Source organism: Musca vetustissima, unplaced genomic scaffold (genome assembly GCF_032173495.1).
Source record: "Musca vetustissima isolate MV318-11 ecotype Yass unplaced genomic scaffold, APGP_CSIRO_Mvet_v1 utg425434, whole genome shotgun sequence".
NCBI lineage: Eukaryota > Metazoa > Arthropoda > Insecta > Diptera > Muscidae > Musca > Musca vetustissima.
The window spans coordinates 1-16,172 of record NW_026881630.1 but is presented as its reverse complement, the minus strand read 5'-3'; the positions used below and the strand labels follow the sequence as shown (position 1 = coordinate 16,172).

Sequence of the window (16,172 nt, the reverse complement as noted above, 5' to 3'; positions counted from 1 at the left end):
ACATACGCATCAGTGGAGTCATCTATCTATCGCGTATTACTGTCATCCTGATTTCGGTGGTCATCAATTGGACCAAACGTCATCAATATGTTGCCATATTGCGGGATTTTCAGCAGGTCCACACTTCGTACTGTCAACGATGGTCGTGCAATGCAAGGCTCGATGAGAAAAAGGAAAATGCCATCAAATGGAAATTCTTTTGGGGTTTTCTATCGAATTTGGGCCTCTTTGTGGTTTCGTGGGACTTTCTGCGGGTTCATTTCAAATTGAGAAATTCCTTTGAGATTTGCCTCGTGGATCTGCTGTGTATCATGCTGAACCTGATAATGTTCCACTACTATTGCTGTATGGTCAATATAAATTTCCTACTGGGTTCCATCTATGAGGAATTGAAGCGAATTTTGGATCTGACCCGAAATTTGTGCAACCTACAAAGGATGGGTTTTATTGGTACGGGGCCGTTTGCACGTCAATGCCGCCACCTGGTCAAAGATTTAGATGACCTGATGGTGGCCCAATTGCAAATACAACAGCTGGGTAATCGAATTAATGGCATGTATGAGCTTCAAGGGGCCTGTTGCCTGGCCAATATGTATATGAATACGGTAACCATTTTCTATATGACCTATATGCTGGCGGAACATGAATATATTGTCCGGAGCTATAGCCAATGGTCAATCATAGTGATGTGGCTGACCTTGATTTTTTATCATTTGGATTTGAAACTGTTCCTGCAATCTATGTGGGATTTTGTGGACTTTTATAAAAAGTTCGGAGAGGTACTTAAGGAAGGTCTAATAAATCATACGATACCAAATCGGCAGTTGGAGGAAAGTGTGAGTAAAAATCGATAAGAAAATTTTATAGAAAACATACACCCTGAGGGACCTGACGGATTTTTTTCGACCCTGAGGGTTTCACACGAATTTTTTTTCTATAGAAAAAAATCGACCTGAGGGTCCCACGAATTTTTTTCTATAGAAAAAAATCGACCTGAGGGTCCCACGAATTTTTTTCTATAGAAAAAAATCGACCTGAGGGTCCCACGAATTTTTTTCTGTAGAAATAGAAATTTTTTTCTAAAAAAAAATCGACCTGGAGGGTCCCACACGAATTTTTTTCTATAGAAAAAAAATCGACCTAAGGGTTTCACGAATTTTTTTCTATAGAAAAAAAATCGACCTAAGGGTCCCGACGACTTTTTTTCTATAGAAAAAAAAGTCGACCTAAGGGTCCCGACGACGACTTTTTTTCTATAGAAAAAAAATCGACCTAAGGGTCCCGACGACGACTTTTTTTCTATAGAAAAAAAAATCGACCTAAGGGTCCCGACGACTTTTTTTCTATAGAAAAAAAAGTCGACCTAAGGGTCCCGACGACTTTTTTTCTATAGAAAAAAATCGACCTAAGGGTCCCGACGACGTTTTTTCTATATAAAAAAAAATCGACCTAAGGGTCCCGACGACTTTTTTTCTATAGAAAAAAAAATCGACCTAAGGGTCCCGACGGCTTTTTTCTATAGAAAAAATGGGCCCTTAGGGTCCTGACGGATTTTTTTTCTATAGAAAAAAATTGACCTAAGGTTCCCGACGAATTTTTTTCTATAGAAAAAAAAATCGACCTAAGGGTCCCGACGAATTTTTTTCTATTGGAAAAAAATCGACCTAAGGGTCCCGACGAATTTTTTTTTTTTTGAAAAAAATCGACCTAAGGGTCCCGACGATTTTTTTTTCTGTAGAAAAAAATCGACCTAAGGTTCCCGACGAATTTTTTTTCTATAGAAAAAAATCGACCTAAGGTTCCCGACGAATTTTTTTTCTATAGAAAAAAATCGACCTAAGGGTCCCGACGACGAATTTTTTTCCATAGAAAAAAATCGACCTAGGGGTCCCGACGACGAATTTTTTTCCATAGGAAAAAATCGACCTAAGGGTCCCGACGAATTTTTTTCCATAGGAAAAAATCGACCTAAGGGTCCCGATGAATTTTTTTCTATTGGAAAAAAAATTCTATAGAAAAATATCGACCTAAGTGTCTTGAAGAGTTTTCTTCGATAGAAAAAGTCGTGTCCCGATTAATTATTTTTTGATAATGAAGCTTCTCCCTTGGGAGTAGCGTGTTTGGAAAATAAATATCTGCAATCGACTAGCCATCAAACCTGTAATTATTGAGGTTATGTTGTCAATAGATGAGGTTATGCCACAACCTTTCAAATTAATTTGAGTTGAAATTCGATACCATGGCGGATCGGTTGACACGTTGTCTAATAACGCTTTGCTACTATGTTTCTCAAGTTTTGGGTATTTTACCATTTTCTTTTGATCGGCGTACCACTCGGTTCTACAGTTCGCGATTTAGTACCGGTTATTGTGCCGTGATAAGTGTATCAGCCTCGGTGTTGATACCTTGGATTTTATATCTCAACTTTGACCTATGACATTATGTCAGGGAATATTTACCGGAACGGATTCGCATGGCTATTTTTGTCATTCGCATTTCGGCGGTCCTCACCACGGTGTCGTTCAATTGGACCCAACGTAAAAACTTTTTAGCTACCTTCAACGATATTTTGGAGTTACAAGAATATTTCCGCGAGAAGTGGCCAAGATGGGAAAGTAGATTAGAGGCAAGCTATAATCGGGCAATTAAACTGAAATTCCTGTGGGGCGTTTTGGTAAACCTGTGTTTCGGTTTGGAACATTTGGCCTTGTGGCAAAGTGAATCGGAGATGGGTCCCTTCCTTATCGTAATGTATTTTATGACTCTGGTCCTCAGCATTGTGGTCACCCATTATTATATTGTCCTCACGAGGGTTAATATTTTATTGGCCATCATCAATAAGGAGCTGAAAAAAATCGTAGATGCCACGGAGGACCTAATCGCTTTGCGGAATTCCAAGAAAATTGGTTGTGGATCCCTAATGACTGTTTGTTGTCAATTATCCGATGAATTGGATGTCCTGGCCTGCATCCAATTCAGATTACTACAATTGATAGAACGTTTGAACAAATTGTATGACATACAAGTTGCATGTGTCCTGCTCACGGTCTATATGAACACGGTGGCGATTTACTATATTATTTATCTCTTGTATGAGGAGGCCTATGTCTGGAGGGTCTATAGTCATTGGTCGTTGTATTTAATTCCGGTAGTGGCGTTTTCTTATTACATGGATCTGCAAATGAATCGATCGAATATGCTGCAGGTTGGACAGCATTTTCGGGAAACTATAAAACTCTTAACGGAACGTGAGCCATACTGGCCAATGTTGGATGTGAGGTTGGAGGAGAGTGTGAGTAAAAACAGAACCCTAAAGGTCCCAACGGATTTCTCTATAGCAAAAAAAGAACCCTAAGGGTCCCAACGGATTTTTTTCTATAGCAAAAAATGGACCCTGAGGGCTTCGACGGTTTTTTCCATAGAAAAAATTGACCCTGAGGGTTCCGACTTATTGTTTTCTATAAAAAATCGACCTAAGGGTTTCGACGGATTTTTATAGAAAAAATCGACCTAAAGGTCCGGACAATTTTTTTCTTGGGGAAAAAGTTGGACCCTCAGGGTCCCGACGGATTTTTTTCTATGGAAAAAAGTTGAACCCTAAGGGTCCCGACGGATTTTTTTCTATAGAAAAGAATTGGACCCTGAGGGTCCCGACGGATTTTTTTCTATAGAAAAAAATTGGACACTGAGGGTCCCGACGGATCTTTTTCTATAGAAAAAAATTGGACACTGAGGGTCCCGACGGATTTTTTCTATAGAAAAAAATTGGACCCTGAGGGTCCCGACGGATTTTTTTCTATAGAAAAAATTGGACCCTGAGGGTCCCGACGGATTTTTTTTCTATAGAAAAAAATTGGAACCAGAGGGTCCCGACGGATTTTTTTCTATAGAAAAAAAATTGGACCCAGAGGGTCCCGACGGATTTTTTTCTATAGAAAAAAAATTGGACCCTGAGGGTCCCGACGGATTTTTTTCTATAGGAAAAAAATTGGACCCTAAGGGTCCCGACGGATTTTTTTCTATAGGAAAAAAATTGGACCCTAAGGGTCCTGACGAATTTTTTTCTATAGGAAAAAATTGGACCCTGAGGGTCCTGACGATTTTTTTTATAGAAAAAAATGGTTCAATGGGTTTTTGCAGATTTTTTTCCTATAGAAAAATAGACGGATTGTTTTCTATAGAAATAAAGGGTCCCACGATTTTGATCTGTAGAAAGAACCCAATATTGTTGTGGACAGAAGTAAACCTGCCCTGCCCACTGTTAAAATGCCATTTTTAAAATTAAATTTTATCATGAGCGATAAATCGATACGTTTTTAATTCGTTAATTAATTACATTGCGGAACAAATTATCAAAGGTCAGTGTTTGGTCAGTTTTATTCCGAACACCCTAATGAAAGGTCTCACGCGCTGTGTATTAGCCCTGTGTTATTATTTTTCCCTCCTCTTGGGCATTTTGTCTTTCGGTTATGACCCTCACACCCGAAGGGTCTATACCTGCACTCTATTGAATATTTATTGTGGTCTGGCGAATCTGGTCATGTGCGGCATTCTACCACTACTCTTCACCAAACTTCAACTGAGTCCGGAGAATTTTTTAAAATTACATTTCCCCCTCAAGATCCGCATTATTGTTTGTTCGATTAGAATGATGGCGATTTTGATTACCATTCTGCTGAATTGGACGAAGCGTGAGGAATTCATGAGAACCCTAAATCAATTGCAGGATATGCGGAATGACTTTCGGAAAATGTGGCCTCTTTGCGAACGGTTGGAGTATCACTTCGACAGGGCAATTGTGGTGAAATTTGTGTTCGGCCTCATAGCGAATTCGTGTATTGCAATGGAAACTTTTGCCGTGGGTCGTCCCGATTTTCAGTGGTCCCAAGTTTGGATATGACTAATGGATTCCCTAGCGATTATTTTAAGTGTGGTGATGACTCATTACTACAATACCATATGTAATGTGTCGTTCATGCAAATGGTAATCAAAGAGGAGCTTCAAGAGATTTTATTGAAGACCCAAATGCTGAGCTATTGCCGGCAGCGGAATTTAATAAAACCGCAGATTTTTCGAAGGCAAAGTGAAATTTTATCACGGATATTGGATGAGCTCGCCGTGGCCCAGTATCGTTTGGAAAATCTACTGCGTCGGATAAATGCCATGTACGACATCCAGGGTGTCTGTGTCCTGATCACAATTTATTTGAATAATATTGTTATTGTTTTTATTGGTTATCTACTGACCCATGCAATGCGCGACATATGGAATCAATGGTCTACTTTTTTTGTACCATTTACATTCCTGATAATTTATACGGATTTGTCGATATTCCGAATTGGCCTATTTAGGCCAGTTGATTTGGCCCGAGAAACAAATCAGATGTTAAGGGATAATAAATTGATGAATTTGAGATTGGAAACGAAATTGGAGGAGAGTGTAAGTTTTTAAAGGGATTAAAAAAAATCTGCGCCTGAAAGTAGGCACCATATTTTCATTAATAAAATCAATGCCTAAAAGTAGGGTCGATTTTTTTCTATAGAAAAAAATTCGTGGCGAGACCCTCAGGGTCGATTTTTTTCTATAGAAAAAAATTGGACCCTAAGGGTCCTGACGAATTTTTTTCTATAGGAAAAAAATTGTACCCTAAGGGTCCTGACGAATTTTTTTCTATAGGAAAAAAATTGTACCCTAAGGGTCCTGACGAATTTTTTTCTATAGAAAAAAATATCCTAAGGGTCCTGACGAATTTTTTTCTATAGGAAAAAAAATTGTACCCTGAGGGTCCTGACGAATTTTTTTCTATAGGACGAATTTTTTTCTATAGAAAAAAATTGGACCCTAAGGGTCCCGACGGATTTTTTTCTATAGAAAAAAATTGGACCCTAAGGGTCCCGACGGATATTTTTCTATAGAAAAAAATTGGACCCTAAGGGTCCCGACGGATTTTTTTCTATAGAAAAAAATTGGACCCTAAGGGTTCCGACGGATTTTTTTCTATAGAAAAAAATTGGACCCTAAGGGTCCCGACGGATTTTTTTCTATAGAAAAAAATTGGACCCTAAGGGTCCCGACGGATTTTTTTCTATAGAAAAAAATTGGACCCTAAGGGTCCCGACGGATTTTTTTCTATAGAAAAAAATTGGACCCTAAGGGTCCCGACGGATTTTTTTCTATAGAAAAAAATTGGACCCTAAGGGTCCCGACGGATTTTTTTCTATAGAAAAAAATTGGACCCTAAGGGTCCCGACGGATTTTTTTCTATAGAAAAAAATTGGACCCTAAGGGTCCCGACGGATTTTTTTCTATAGAAAAAAATTGGACCCTAGTGATCCCGACGGATTTTTTTTTTATAGAAAAAAATTGGACCCTAAGGGTTCTGACGATGTTTTTCAATAGAAAGAATTGGATCCTAGAAAAAAAAATCGTCAGGACCCAAGGATCTCACGTCCCTGGTGAACCTGACCTATCTTATTATTTTTTGTTTTGTTATTCAATTTAATTCGAATATTGAAGCTAATCTGCCCCCACTGCCTGGGGATTACATTGTTCGGTAACCCATTAAATATTTAATTATATTATCTACCATATTTACATTTAATAGAGGTTATGGCAGGGTAGCATAGCCTCAGGTATGTTTAGTATAACAGTTGATGGTCATGGCGGCGCGCCACTTAATATCGCTTTGTTATTATTGTTCGAATTTTTTCGGAATTTTGGCATTTTCCTATGACCGGCAACGAGGTCGTTTTTACATTTCCCGATGTGTGTCGTGCTATTGTGGTCTCATCAATGTGGTGGTGGTTGTAACCATACTCCAACTTGTTGTGAAAGATTTAAATTTAAAAAATGTTGTCGTATCGGAATTACACGAAGAAATATTTCTGGCCATCTATGTGATACGAATAGCTTCAGTGCTCATATCGGTGATATTCAATTGGACCCAACGCCGTAAATTTGTGAAGACCTTCAATGATTTTCTGGAAATGCGGGATTATTTCCAGCACAAATGGCCGCTGTGGACTACGAAGTTGCAGCCTGATTATGATCGGGTTATATGGACAAAATTCCTGTGGAGTTTTTTGGTGAATCTTGGCTATGGTCTGGAGCACTGGGCCATTTGGCAGGCTAAACATCAGATGGCTCTGCACGTGATGACCTTCATGAATGGTCTTATCAGCATAATTATGCTGCATTGTTTTATTGTCCTGGCTAATGTGAATATTTTATTGGACATCATCAATAAGGAGCTACAGAGGGTTGTGGAGGCCTCTGGAGACCTCGTCAGGTTGCGGAATAATCAAGAAATTGGTGATGGAATTTTAATAACCCTGTGCTGTCAATTGTCCGATAAGGTGGATGAGCTGGCTGCAATCCAATATAAGATGCAGATTTTAATTGGTCGTATCACGAAGTTGTTCGACATGCAAGTTGCATTGGTCCTGCTGACGGTCTATATGAACAATGTTGCCATCTATTATATTGTTTATGTGTGGTCGCATGAGGATTCGGTGTGGAGGGCATATAGCAATTGGTCTCTGTATTTGGTTCCAATGGTGATATTTTCCTATTACATGGATATTCATATGAGTCGGCGAACCATGTTAAGGGTAGAAGATGAATTTCAGGAAACCGCTAAAATTTTGGTGGGACGGGAGGCATATTGGCCCATGTTGGATAAAAGACTGGAGGAGAGCGTAAGTAGAAAAAATCGACCCTAAAGTTCTGGTGATTTTTTTTTCTGTAAAAAAATTGACCCTGAAGGATCACGATGATTTTTTTCTGTAGAAAAAAATTGGACCCTGAGGGACCTGACGAATTTTTTTCTATAGGAAAAAAATTGGACCCTGAGGGACCTGACGAATTTTTTTCTATTGGAAAAAAAATTGGACCCTGAGGGTCCTGACGAATTTTTTTCTATAGGAAAAAAATTGGACCCTGAGGGTCCTGACGAATTTTTTTCTATAGGAAAAAAATTGGACCCTGAGGGTCCTGACGAATTTTTTTCTATAGGAAAAAAATTGGACCCTGAGGGTCCTGACGAATTTTTTTCTATAGGAAAAAATTGGACCCTGAGGGTCCTGACGTTTTTTTTCTTTAGGAAAAAAAATGGACCCTGAGGGTCCTGACGAATTCTTTTCTATAGGAAAAAAATTGGACCCTAAGGGTCCTGACGAATTTTTTTCTATAGGAAAAAATTGGACCCTGAGGGTCCTGACGAATTTTTTTCTATAAAAAAAATTGGACCCTGAGGGTCCTGACGAATTTTTTTCTATAAAAAAAAATTGGACCCTAAGGGTCCTGACGAATTTTTTTCTATAGGAAAAAAATTGGACCCTAGGGTCCTGACGAATTTTTTTTCTATAGGAAAAAAATTGGACCCTAAGGGTCCTGACGAATTTTTTTCTATAGGAAAAAAATTGGACCAACGGTCCTGACGAATTTTTTTCTATAGGAAAAAAATTGGACCAACGGTCCTGACGAATTTTTTTCTATAGGAAAAAAATTGGACCCTAAGGGTCCTGACGAATTTTTTTCTATAGGAAAAAAATTGGACCCTAAGGGTCCTGACGAATTTTTTTCTATAGGAAAAAAATTGGACCCTAAGGGTCCTGACGAATTTTTTTCTATAGGAAAAAAATTGGACCCTAAGGGTCCTGACGAATTTTTTTCTATAGGAAAAAAATTGGACCCTAAGGGTCCTGACGAATTTTTTTCTATAGGAAAAAAATTGGACCCTAAGGGTCCTGACGAATTTTTTTCTATAGGAAAAAAATTGGACCCTAAGGGTCCTGACGAATTTTTTTCTATAGGAAAAAAATTGGACCCTAAGGGTCCTGACGAATTTTTTTCTATAGGAAAAAAATTGGACCCTAAGGGTCCTGACGAATTTTTTTCTATAGGAAAAAAATTGGACCCTGAGGGTCCTGACAATGTTTTTTTTTATAGAAAAAAATGGTTCCATGGGCTTTTGCAGATTTTTTCCTATAGAAAAAAAGCCGGATTGTTTTCTATAGAAATAAAGGGTCCCACGATTTTGATCGGTAGAAAGAACCCAATATTGTTGTTGTGCTGCCCTGCCCACTGTTAAAATGCCATTTTTAAAATTAGATTTTATCATGAGCGATAAATCGATACGTTTTTAATTCCTTAATTAATTACATTGCGGAACAAATTATCAAAGGTCAGTGTTTGGTCAGTTTTATTCCGAACACCCTAATGAAAGGTCTCACGCGCTGTGTATTAGCCCTGTGTTATTATTTTTCCCTCCTCTTGGGCATTTTGTCTTTCGGTTATGACCCTCACACCCGAAGGGTCTATACCTGCACTCTATTGAATATTTATTGTGGTCTGGCGAATCTGGTCATGTGCGGCATTCTACCACTACTCTTCACCAAACTTCAACTGAGTCCGGAGAATTTTTTAAAATTACATTTCCCCCTCAAGATCCGCATTATTGTTTGTTCGATTAGAATGATGGCGATTTTGATTACCATTCTGCTGAATTGGACGAAGCGTGAGGAATTCATGAGAACCCTAAATCAATTGCAGGATATGCGGAATGACTTTCGGAAAATGTGGCCACTTAGTGAGAGATTGGAGCATCACTTCGACAGGGCAATTGTGGTGAAATTCCTGGTCGGCCTAATAGCGAATTCGTGTATTGCAATGGAAACCTTTGTTGTGGGACATCCCTATTTTCAGTGGTCACAATTCTGGATTTGCCTAATGGACTCCCTGGCGATTATCTTGAATGTGGTGATGACTCATTACTATAACACCATATGTAATGTGTCGTTCATGCAAATGGTAATCAACGAAGAGCTTCGAGAGATTTTATTGAAGACCCAAATGCTGAGCTATTGTCGGCAGCGGAATTTAATAAAACCGCAGATTTTTCAAAGGCAAAGTGAAATTTTATCACGGATATTGGATGAGCTCGCCGTGGCCCAGTATCGTTTGGAAAATCTACTGCGTCGGATAAATGCCATGTACGACATCCAGTGTGTCTGTGTCCTGATCACAATTTATTTGAATAATATTGTTTTTGTTTTTATTGGTTATCTACTGACCCATGCAATGCGCGGCATATGGAATCAATGGTCTACATTTTTTGTACCACTTACATTCCTGATATTTTTTACGGATTTGTTGATATTCCGAATTGGCCTAATTAGGCCAGTTGATTTGGCACGGGAAACAAATCAGCTGTTAAGGTATAATAAATTGATGAATTTGAGATTGGAATCGAAATTGGAGGAAAGTGTAAGTTTTTAAAGGGATTAAAAAAAAATTACGCCTGAAAGTAGGCACCATATTTTCATTAATAAAATCAATGCCTAAAAGTAGACACTAAAATTCTGTATATAGCCATAAAACATTTCGTAAGACCCTTGGGTCGATTCTAAACAAAACAAAAATCATGAGGTCCTCAGGGTCGATTTTTTTTCTATAGAAAAAATTCGTGTGAGACCTTCAGGGTCGATTTTTTTTCTATAGAAAAAAATTCGTGTGAGACCCTCAGGGTCGATTTTTTTCTATAGAAAAAAATTCGTGGCGAGACCCTCAGGGTCGATTTTTTTCTATAGAAAAAAATTCGTGGCGAGACCCTCAGGGTCGATTTTTTTCTATAGAAAAAATTCGTGGCGAGACCCTCAGGGTCGATTTTTTTTCTATAGAAAAAAATTCGAGTGAGACCCTCAGGGTCAATTTTTCTATAAAAAAAATCGACTGAGACCCTCAGGGACGATTTTTTTCTATAGAAAAAAATTCGTGTGAGACGCTCAGGGTCGATATTTTTCTATTTTTCTATAGAAAAAATTTTGTGAGGGTCGATTTTTGGTGCATGTTTTAACATCGATAAATTTCTCTCTTTTCCTTTTTCTCTTTGCAGTTCAAAAACTTCTCCCTGCAGCTGGCCAAATTCCCCATTGAAATGAAACTGGTTGGCCTCTTTAAATTTAATCGGGCCATGGTCTTTTCCATATTCGGCTCAACGATATCGAATGCCATAGTGTTAATACAATATGACTATAAGAATAATTATAATGAATAACATGTTCGAATTTTGCTAATAAAGAAATTTTGAAAACGAAAAATCACTTTCCGAACGCTCCTTTAATTTTTGCCTGGCGGAAGTTCCACTCCTTTGATTTGCTTAAAAGCTTAGCCAAGGAGATTACAATGGAAAAAAAAAATGGTTCAATGGAAGTTAGCAGAAAAATTGCTATCATTAGCTGGTGATGGAAAAACTAAAATTGCAAAAGGGATGGGTCCTAATTGGCCCCAAATGGTTGGCATGCATTTCATAAATATTTGCATTTAAAATTTTCTTTAAAACTCTTGCATGTCATCACACGTCCGAACGAACGGCCAACCATCCATCCTAATAATATGAAATTATTTTCAATTTATTTTTCCATTGCACCTTAAAAAGGCGATCAAAGAAGAAGAAGGTGTGCGGCCACACACACCTAAAAAAGAGATTGAAAGTAAATGGCAAGGAAATAAAACCGAAAGCAGATCAAGGAGACTACGAAGTATTTTTTTGCTATGGAAGAAAAAATAGTTAGAGCCTCAGGGTCCACTTTTTCTTTAGAAAAAAAAAAAAATTTCTATAGAAAAAAATCCGTCAGGACCCTCAGGGTCCATTTTTTTTCATAGAAAAAAATCCGTCAGGACCCTCAGGGTCCATTTTTCTTTAGAAAAAAAATCCGTCAGGACCCTTGGGTCCATTTTTTTCCATAGAAAAAAAAATCCGTCAGGACCCTTGGGACCATTTTTTTCCATAGAAAAAAAATCCGTCAGGACCCTTGGGTAAATTTTTTTCCATAGAAAAAATCCGCAGGGACCCTTGGGTCCATTTTTTTCTATAGAAAAAAATCCGTCGGGACCCTTGGGTCCATTTTTTTCTATAGAAAAAAATCCGTCGGGACCCTTGGGTAGATTTTTTTATATAGAAAAAAAATCCGTCGGGTCCCTTGGGTAGATTTTTTTATAGACAAAAAAAATCCGTCGGGACCCTTGGGTCGATTTTTTTTTATAAAAAAAACCCTCGGGACCCTTGGGTCGATTTTTTTATTGAAAAAAATACGTCGGGAAACTTGGGTCGATTTTTTTATAGAAAAAAAAATACGTCGGGAACCTTGGGTCGATTTTTTTATATAAAAAAAAATACGTCGGGACCCTTGGGTCGATTTTTTTTATAGAAAATAAAATCCGTAAGTACCCTTGGGTCGATTTTTTTATAGAAAATAAAATTCGTCAAGGCCATTTTTTCTATAGAAAAAAATCTGTCAGGACTTTTGGGTCCATTTTTTCTATAGGAAAAAATCCGTCAGGAACTTTGGGACCATTGTTTTTTTTTGGAAAAAAAATACGTGTGGCCATTGGGTCCATTTTTTATAGAGAAAAACCATCGGTTATATAGGAAAAATCCGTCTGAACCTTTGGGTCCATTTTTTATAGGAAAAAATTCGTAGGGACCCTATGGTCCATTTCTATAGAAAATAATCCGCAGGGATCCTTGGGTCCATTTTTTATTGAAAAATTCCGGTGAGACCTTTGGAACGTTTGTTTAGAAAAAAATTTTCTATAGAATCCTTGGGTCCATTTTTTCTATAGGAAAAAAATACGGTGGGATCTTTTTCTTTAGAAACAAATCAGCAGACCCTTTGATCGCTATTTTTTCCCTGAGTCCACTTTTTTTCCATGTTCTCATATTTTGCTATGTGCTCCCCTTATCTTCCACTTCTCTTAAATTTTCATTCTGTGCTAAAATTATTTTCTCTTCCATGTCCCCAATTAAAAGAAGAAGTTCGGAAACGCTTCACTGCATGTGTGTGTCACAGTGGTGGCGGTTATGCTTGGGTAATTCCAAAGAAATGCATCTGGGTTTCGCTGAAGCCACAGCTGCCAACAGTTGCAGTTGAGAAGTTCCAGCATTCGGTTCAGTTTTTATTTTTCGGAAAATACGTATGGCATATGAAAGCCTAATGTATCCCGCATATTCACCAGGTCTAGGTTCGAGACCTCGTCTACAATCCTTGCATCCTTTTCGTCAGCTAATTTCGGCGGGATCTCATCCGAATGGTGCTTGGACAGGTGGTGGAGGTGGTTCCGGCCACTCGGGATATGGGTGAGTTTTCCATTCTTCTTCATTGGAGCAATAATTAAAAAAAATCTTCTTCTTAAGACCCGAACCTCCGGAATACGATTACCATTCGGGACCCCCGGCCCCCAGTGGTGGTAGTTATTCATATCACTCGACGGCTGGTACGGGCTATGGAGTACCACCACCTGCACCACATCCCCACCCCAATCCCCATCCACATCCTCCGGTGCATCCACCCACTGGAGGCACCGGTTATGGTTACGGAGGAGGAGGTGGTGGAGGCAAGAAGAAAGGAGGTGGCGGAGGTGGTGGTGGTAAAAAAGGCAAACGGGGCTCCTCAACCATTACGGCCCTGACTTTGTTGTCGTTTTTCTTTTTCGTGAATCTCCTGCAAGGATGCATTAAGGATCACATGGACTCAATGAATCCCACCGTGATGGTCATGACCACCGATATACGACGCAGTAGCCTCAATAAAATGGGTGATATGAATTCTAGGGAACAAGGTTCATCGGCAGGTGTGGTGGCCTCAGGAGGGGCAAATTTGGTAATGCAACCTGCGGATATGTTGGCCTCCGCTGCTTTGAATTCGGCCTCAGTTATGGAAGCTATGAAACCCTATGTTAATTTACAATCACCCTATAGTGGAGTGATGACCAAACCTCTGGATGTTATGGCCTCACAGCCACATCAACAACCCCCTCCAGCTCCCGGGACAGTGGTAACCCATTATCAGCCGCAAAGTGTAGAACAGCCTCAGGTTAGCTATGCCCCCAGGCCACCGTTTTATGATCAACAACATCAACCGGATGTTTATGAGCCAAGGCCAAGCTTTGGAGCCCCGGTTCCTCAATATGGACCACCGTCCCAATCAAATTATTCCCCACGGCCATCGAACAATGAGCCTCCTCCCCCATCCTATCAACAGAATCAACAGCCACCCATTTATATGGGTTCGCCCATGGACCAGCCTCAACTCCAGCATGGTTATGGCAATAATGATTATTCTCCCCCACCTCCTCCACCACAACAACCTTCTTCATATTCCACACCCCGAAATCCTTTTTATGATCCGCCAAATCCTTCCTACCATAATTCCTACAAAGGGGTCTATACGGCCTCTCAACACTCACCGGATAATGGTTATCAGAAATATCCAGCCCAAAAATATCCACAAAAATATCAGGAAGAGGAGGCACTGCCTGGAGATTCATATCACCATCATCAAGGTCCTGTTCCATGGTCTTCGTCACAATCCTCGTCATCGGTGGTATCGGGACCTATACGACGGGCAACAATTGTCTCCATATCACCAACCATAAAATGGGTTTCAGTACCCTCCAATGTGGATGATCATACCGATTTTGACCAGCATGCAGAGGAGGCAGATGAAATCCGGCGCAGTAGCCGTTATGACGAGATATCCTTTAATGATAAGCCTTAAATGGAACTATTTTTGAAATAAAGAAATGGGAATTGGAAAAATTGTGTTTTAAAAGGGGAATTTATTTCTATCGAAAAAAATCGACCCTGAGGGTCTCACACGAATTTTTTTCAATAGAAAAAAATCGACCCTGAGGGTCTCACACGAATTTTTTTCTATCGAAAAAAACGAATTTTTTTCTATCGAAAAAAAATCGACCCTGGGGGTCTCACACGAATTTTTTTCTATGGAAAAAATCGACCCTGAGGGTCTCACACGATTTTTTTTCTATCGAAAAAAATCGACCCTGAGGGTCACACACGAATTTTTTTCTATCGAAAAAAAAATCGACCCTGAGGGTCCCACATGAATTTTTTTCTATAGAAAAAAATCGACCTGGAGGGTCCCACACGAATTTTTTTCTATAGAAAAAAAATCGACCTGGAGGGTCCCACACGAATTTTTTTCTATAGAAAAAAATCGACCCTGAGGGTCTCACACGAATTTTTTTCTATCGAAAAAAATCGACCCTGCGGGTCTCACACGAATTTTTTTCTATCGAAAAAAATCGACCCTGCGGGTCTCACACGAATTTTTTTCTATCGAAAAAAATCGACCCTGAGGGTCTCACACGAATTTTTTTCTATCGAAATAAATCGACCCTGAGGGTCTCACACGAATTTTTTTTCTATAGAAAAAAATGGAACTACTTTTAAAATAAAGAAATGGGAATTGGAAAAATGGATTTTTAAAAGGGGGGCGTAAGGGAGGAACCAGAGTTCTGGCGATTTTGTGTCTATAGAGAAAAATTCAACCTTAGGCCTTAAACATTTTCTATAGAAAACATTTACCTGAGGCTCTCACTAGGGTCTCACCCTGAGGGTCTCACACGAATTTTTATCCATAGAAAAAAACCAGCCCTGAGGGTCTCACACGAATTTTTTTCTATCGAAAAAAAATCGACCCTGAGGGTCTCACACGAATTTTTTCTATCGAAAAAAAATCGACCCTGGGGGTCTCACACGAATTGTTTTCTATGGAAAAAGCGACCCTGAGGGTCTCACTCGATTTTTTTTCTATCGAAAAAAATCGACCCTGAGGGTCTCACACGAATTTTTTTCTATAGAAAAAAATTGACCCTGCGGGTCTCACATGAATTTTTTTCTATAGAAAAAAATTGACCCTGCGGGTCTCACAAAAAAATTGACCCTGCGGGTCTCATTTTTTTTCTATAGAAAAAAATTGACCTGCGGGTCTCACATGAATTTTTTTCTATAGAAAAAAAATCGACCCTGCGGGTCTCACATGAATTTTTTTCTATAGAAAAAAATTGACCCTGCGGGTCTCACATGAATTTTTTTCTATAGAAAAAAATTGACCCTGCGGGTCTCACATGAATTTTTTTCTATAGAAAAAAATTGACCCTGCGGGTCTCACATGAATTTTTTTCTATAGAAAAAAATTGACCCTGCGGGTCTCACATGAATTTTTTTCTATAGAAAAAAAACCTGCGGGTCTCACATGAATTTTTTTCTATAGAAAAAAATTGACCCTGCGGGTCTCACATGAATTTTTTTCTATAGACCCTGCGGGTCTCAAAAAAATCGACCCTGCGGGTCTCACATGAATTTTTT

At 39.0% G+C, this 16,172-nt stretch overlaps 1 protein-coding gene across 1 annotated transcript; it reads left to right on the top strand.

Annotated features, from left to right (window-relative positions):
* Positions 1-12,996: 12,996 nt before the first annotated feature.
* On the top strand, positions 12,997-14,559 carry LOC133327598 (uncharacterized). The gene is made up of 2 exons (XM_061536112.1): positions 12,997-13,139; positions 13,197-14,559. Exons 1-2 carry the CDS (start codon positions 12,997-12,999, stop codon positions 14,557-14,559), a joined length of 1,506 nt encoding a protein of 501 aa, XP_061392096.1.
* Positions 14,560-16,172: the final 1,613 nt, after the last annotated feature.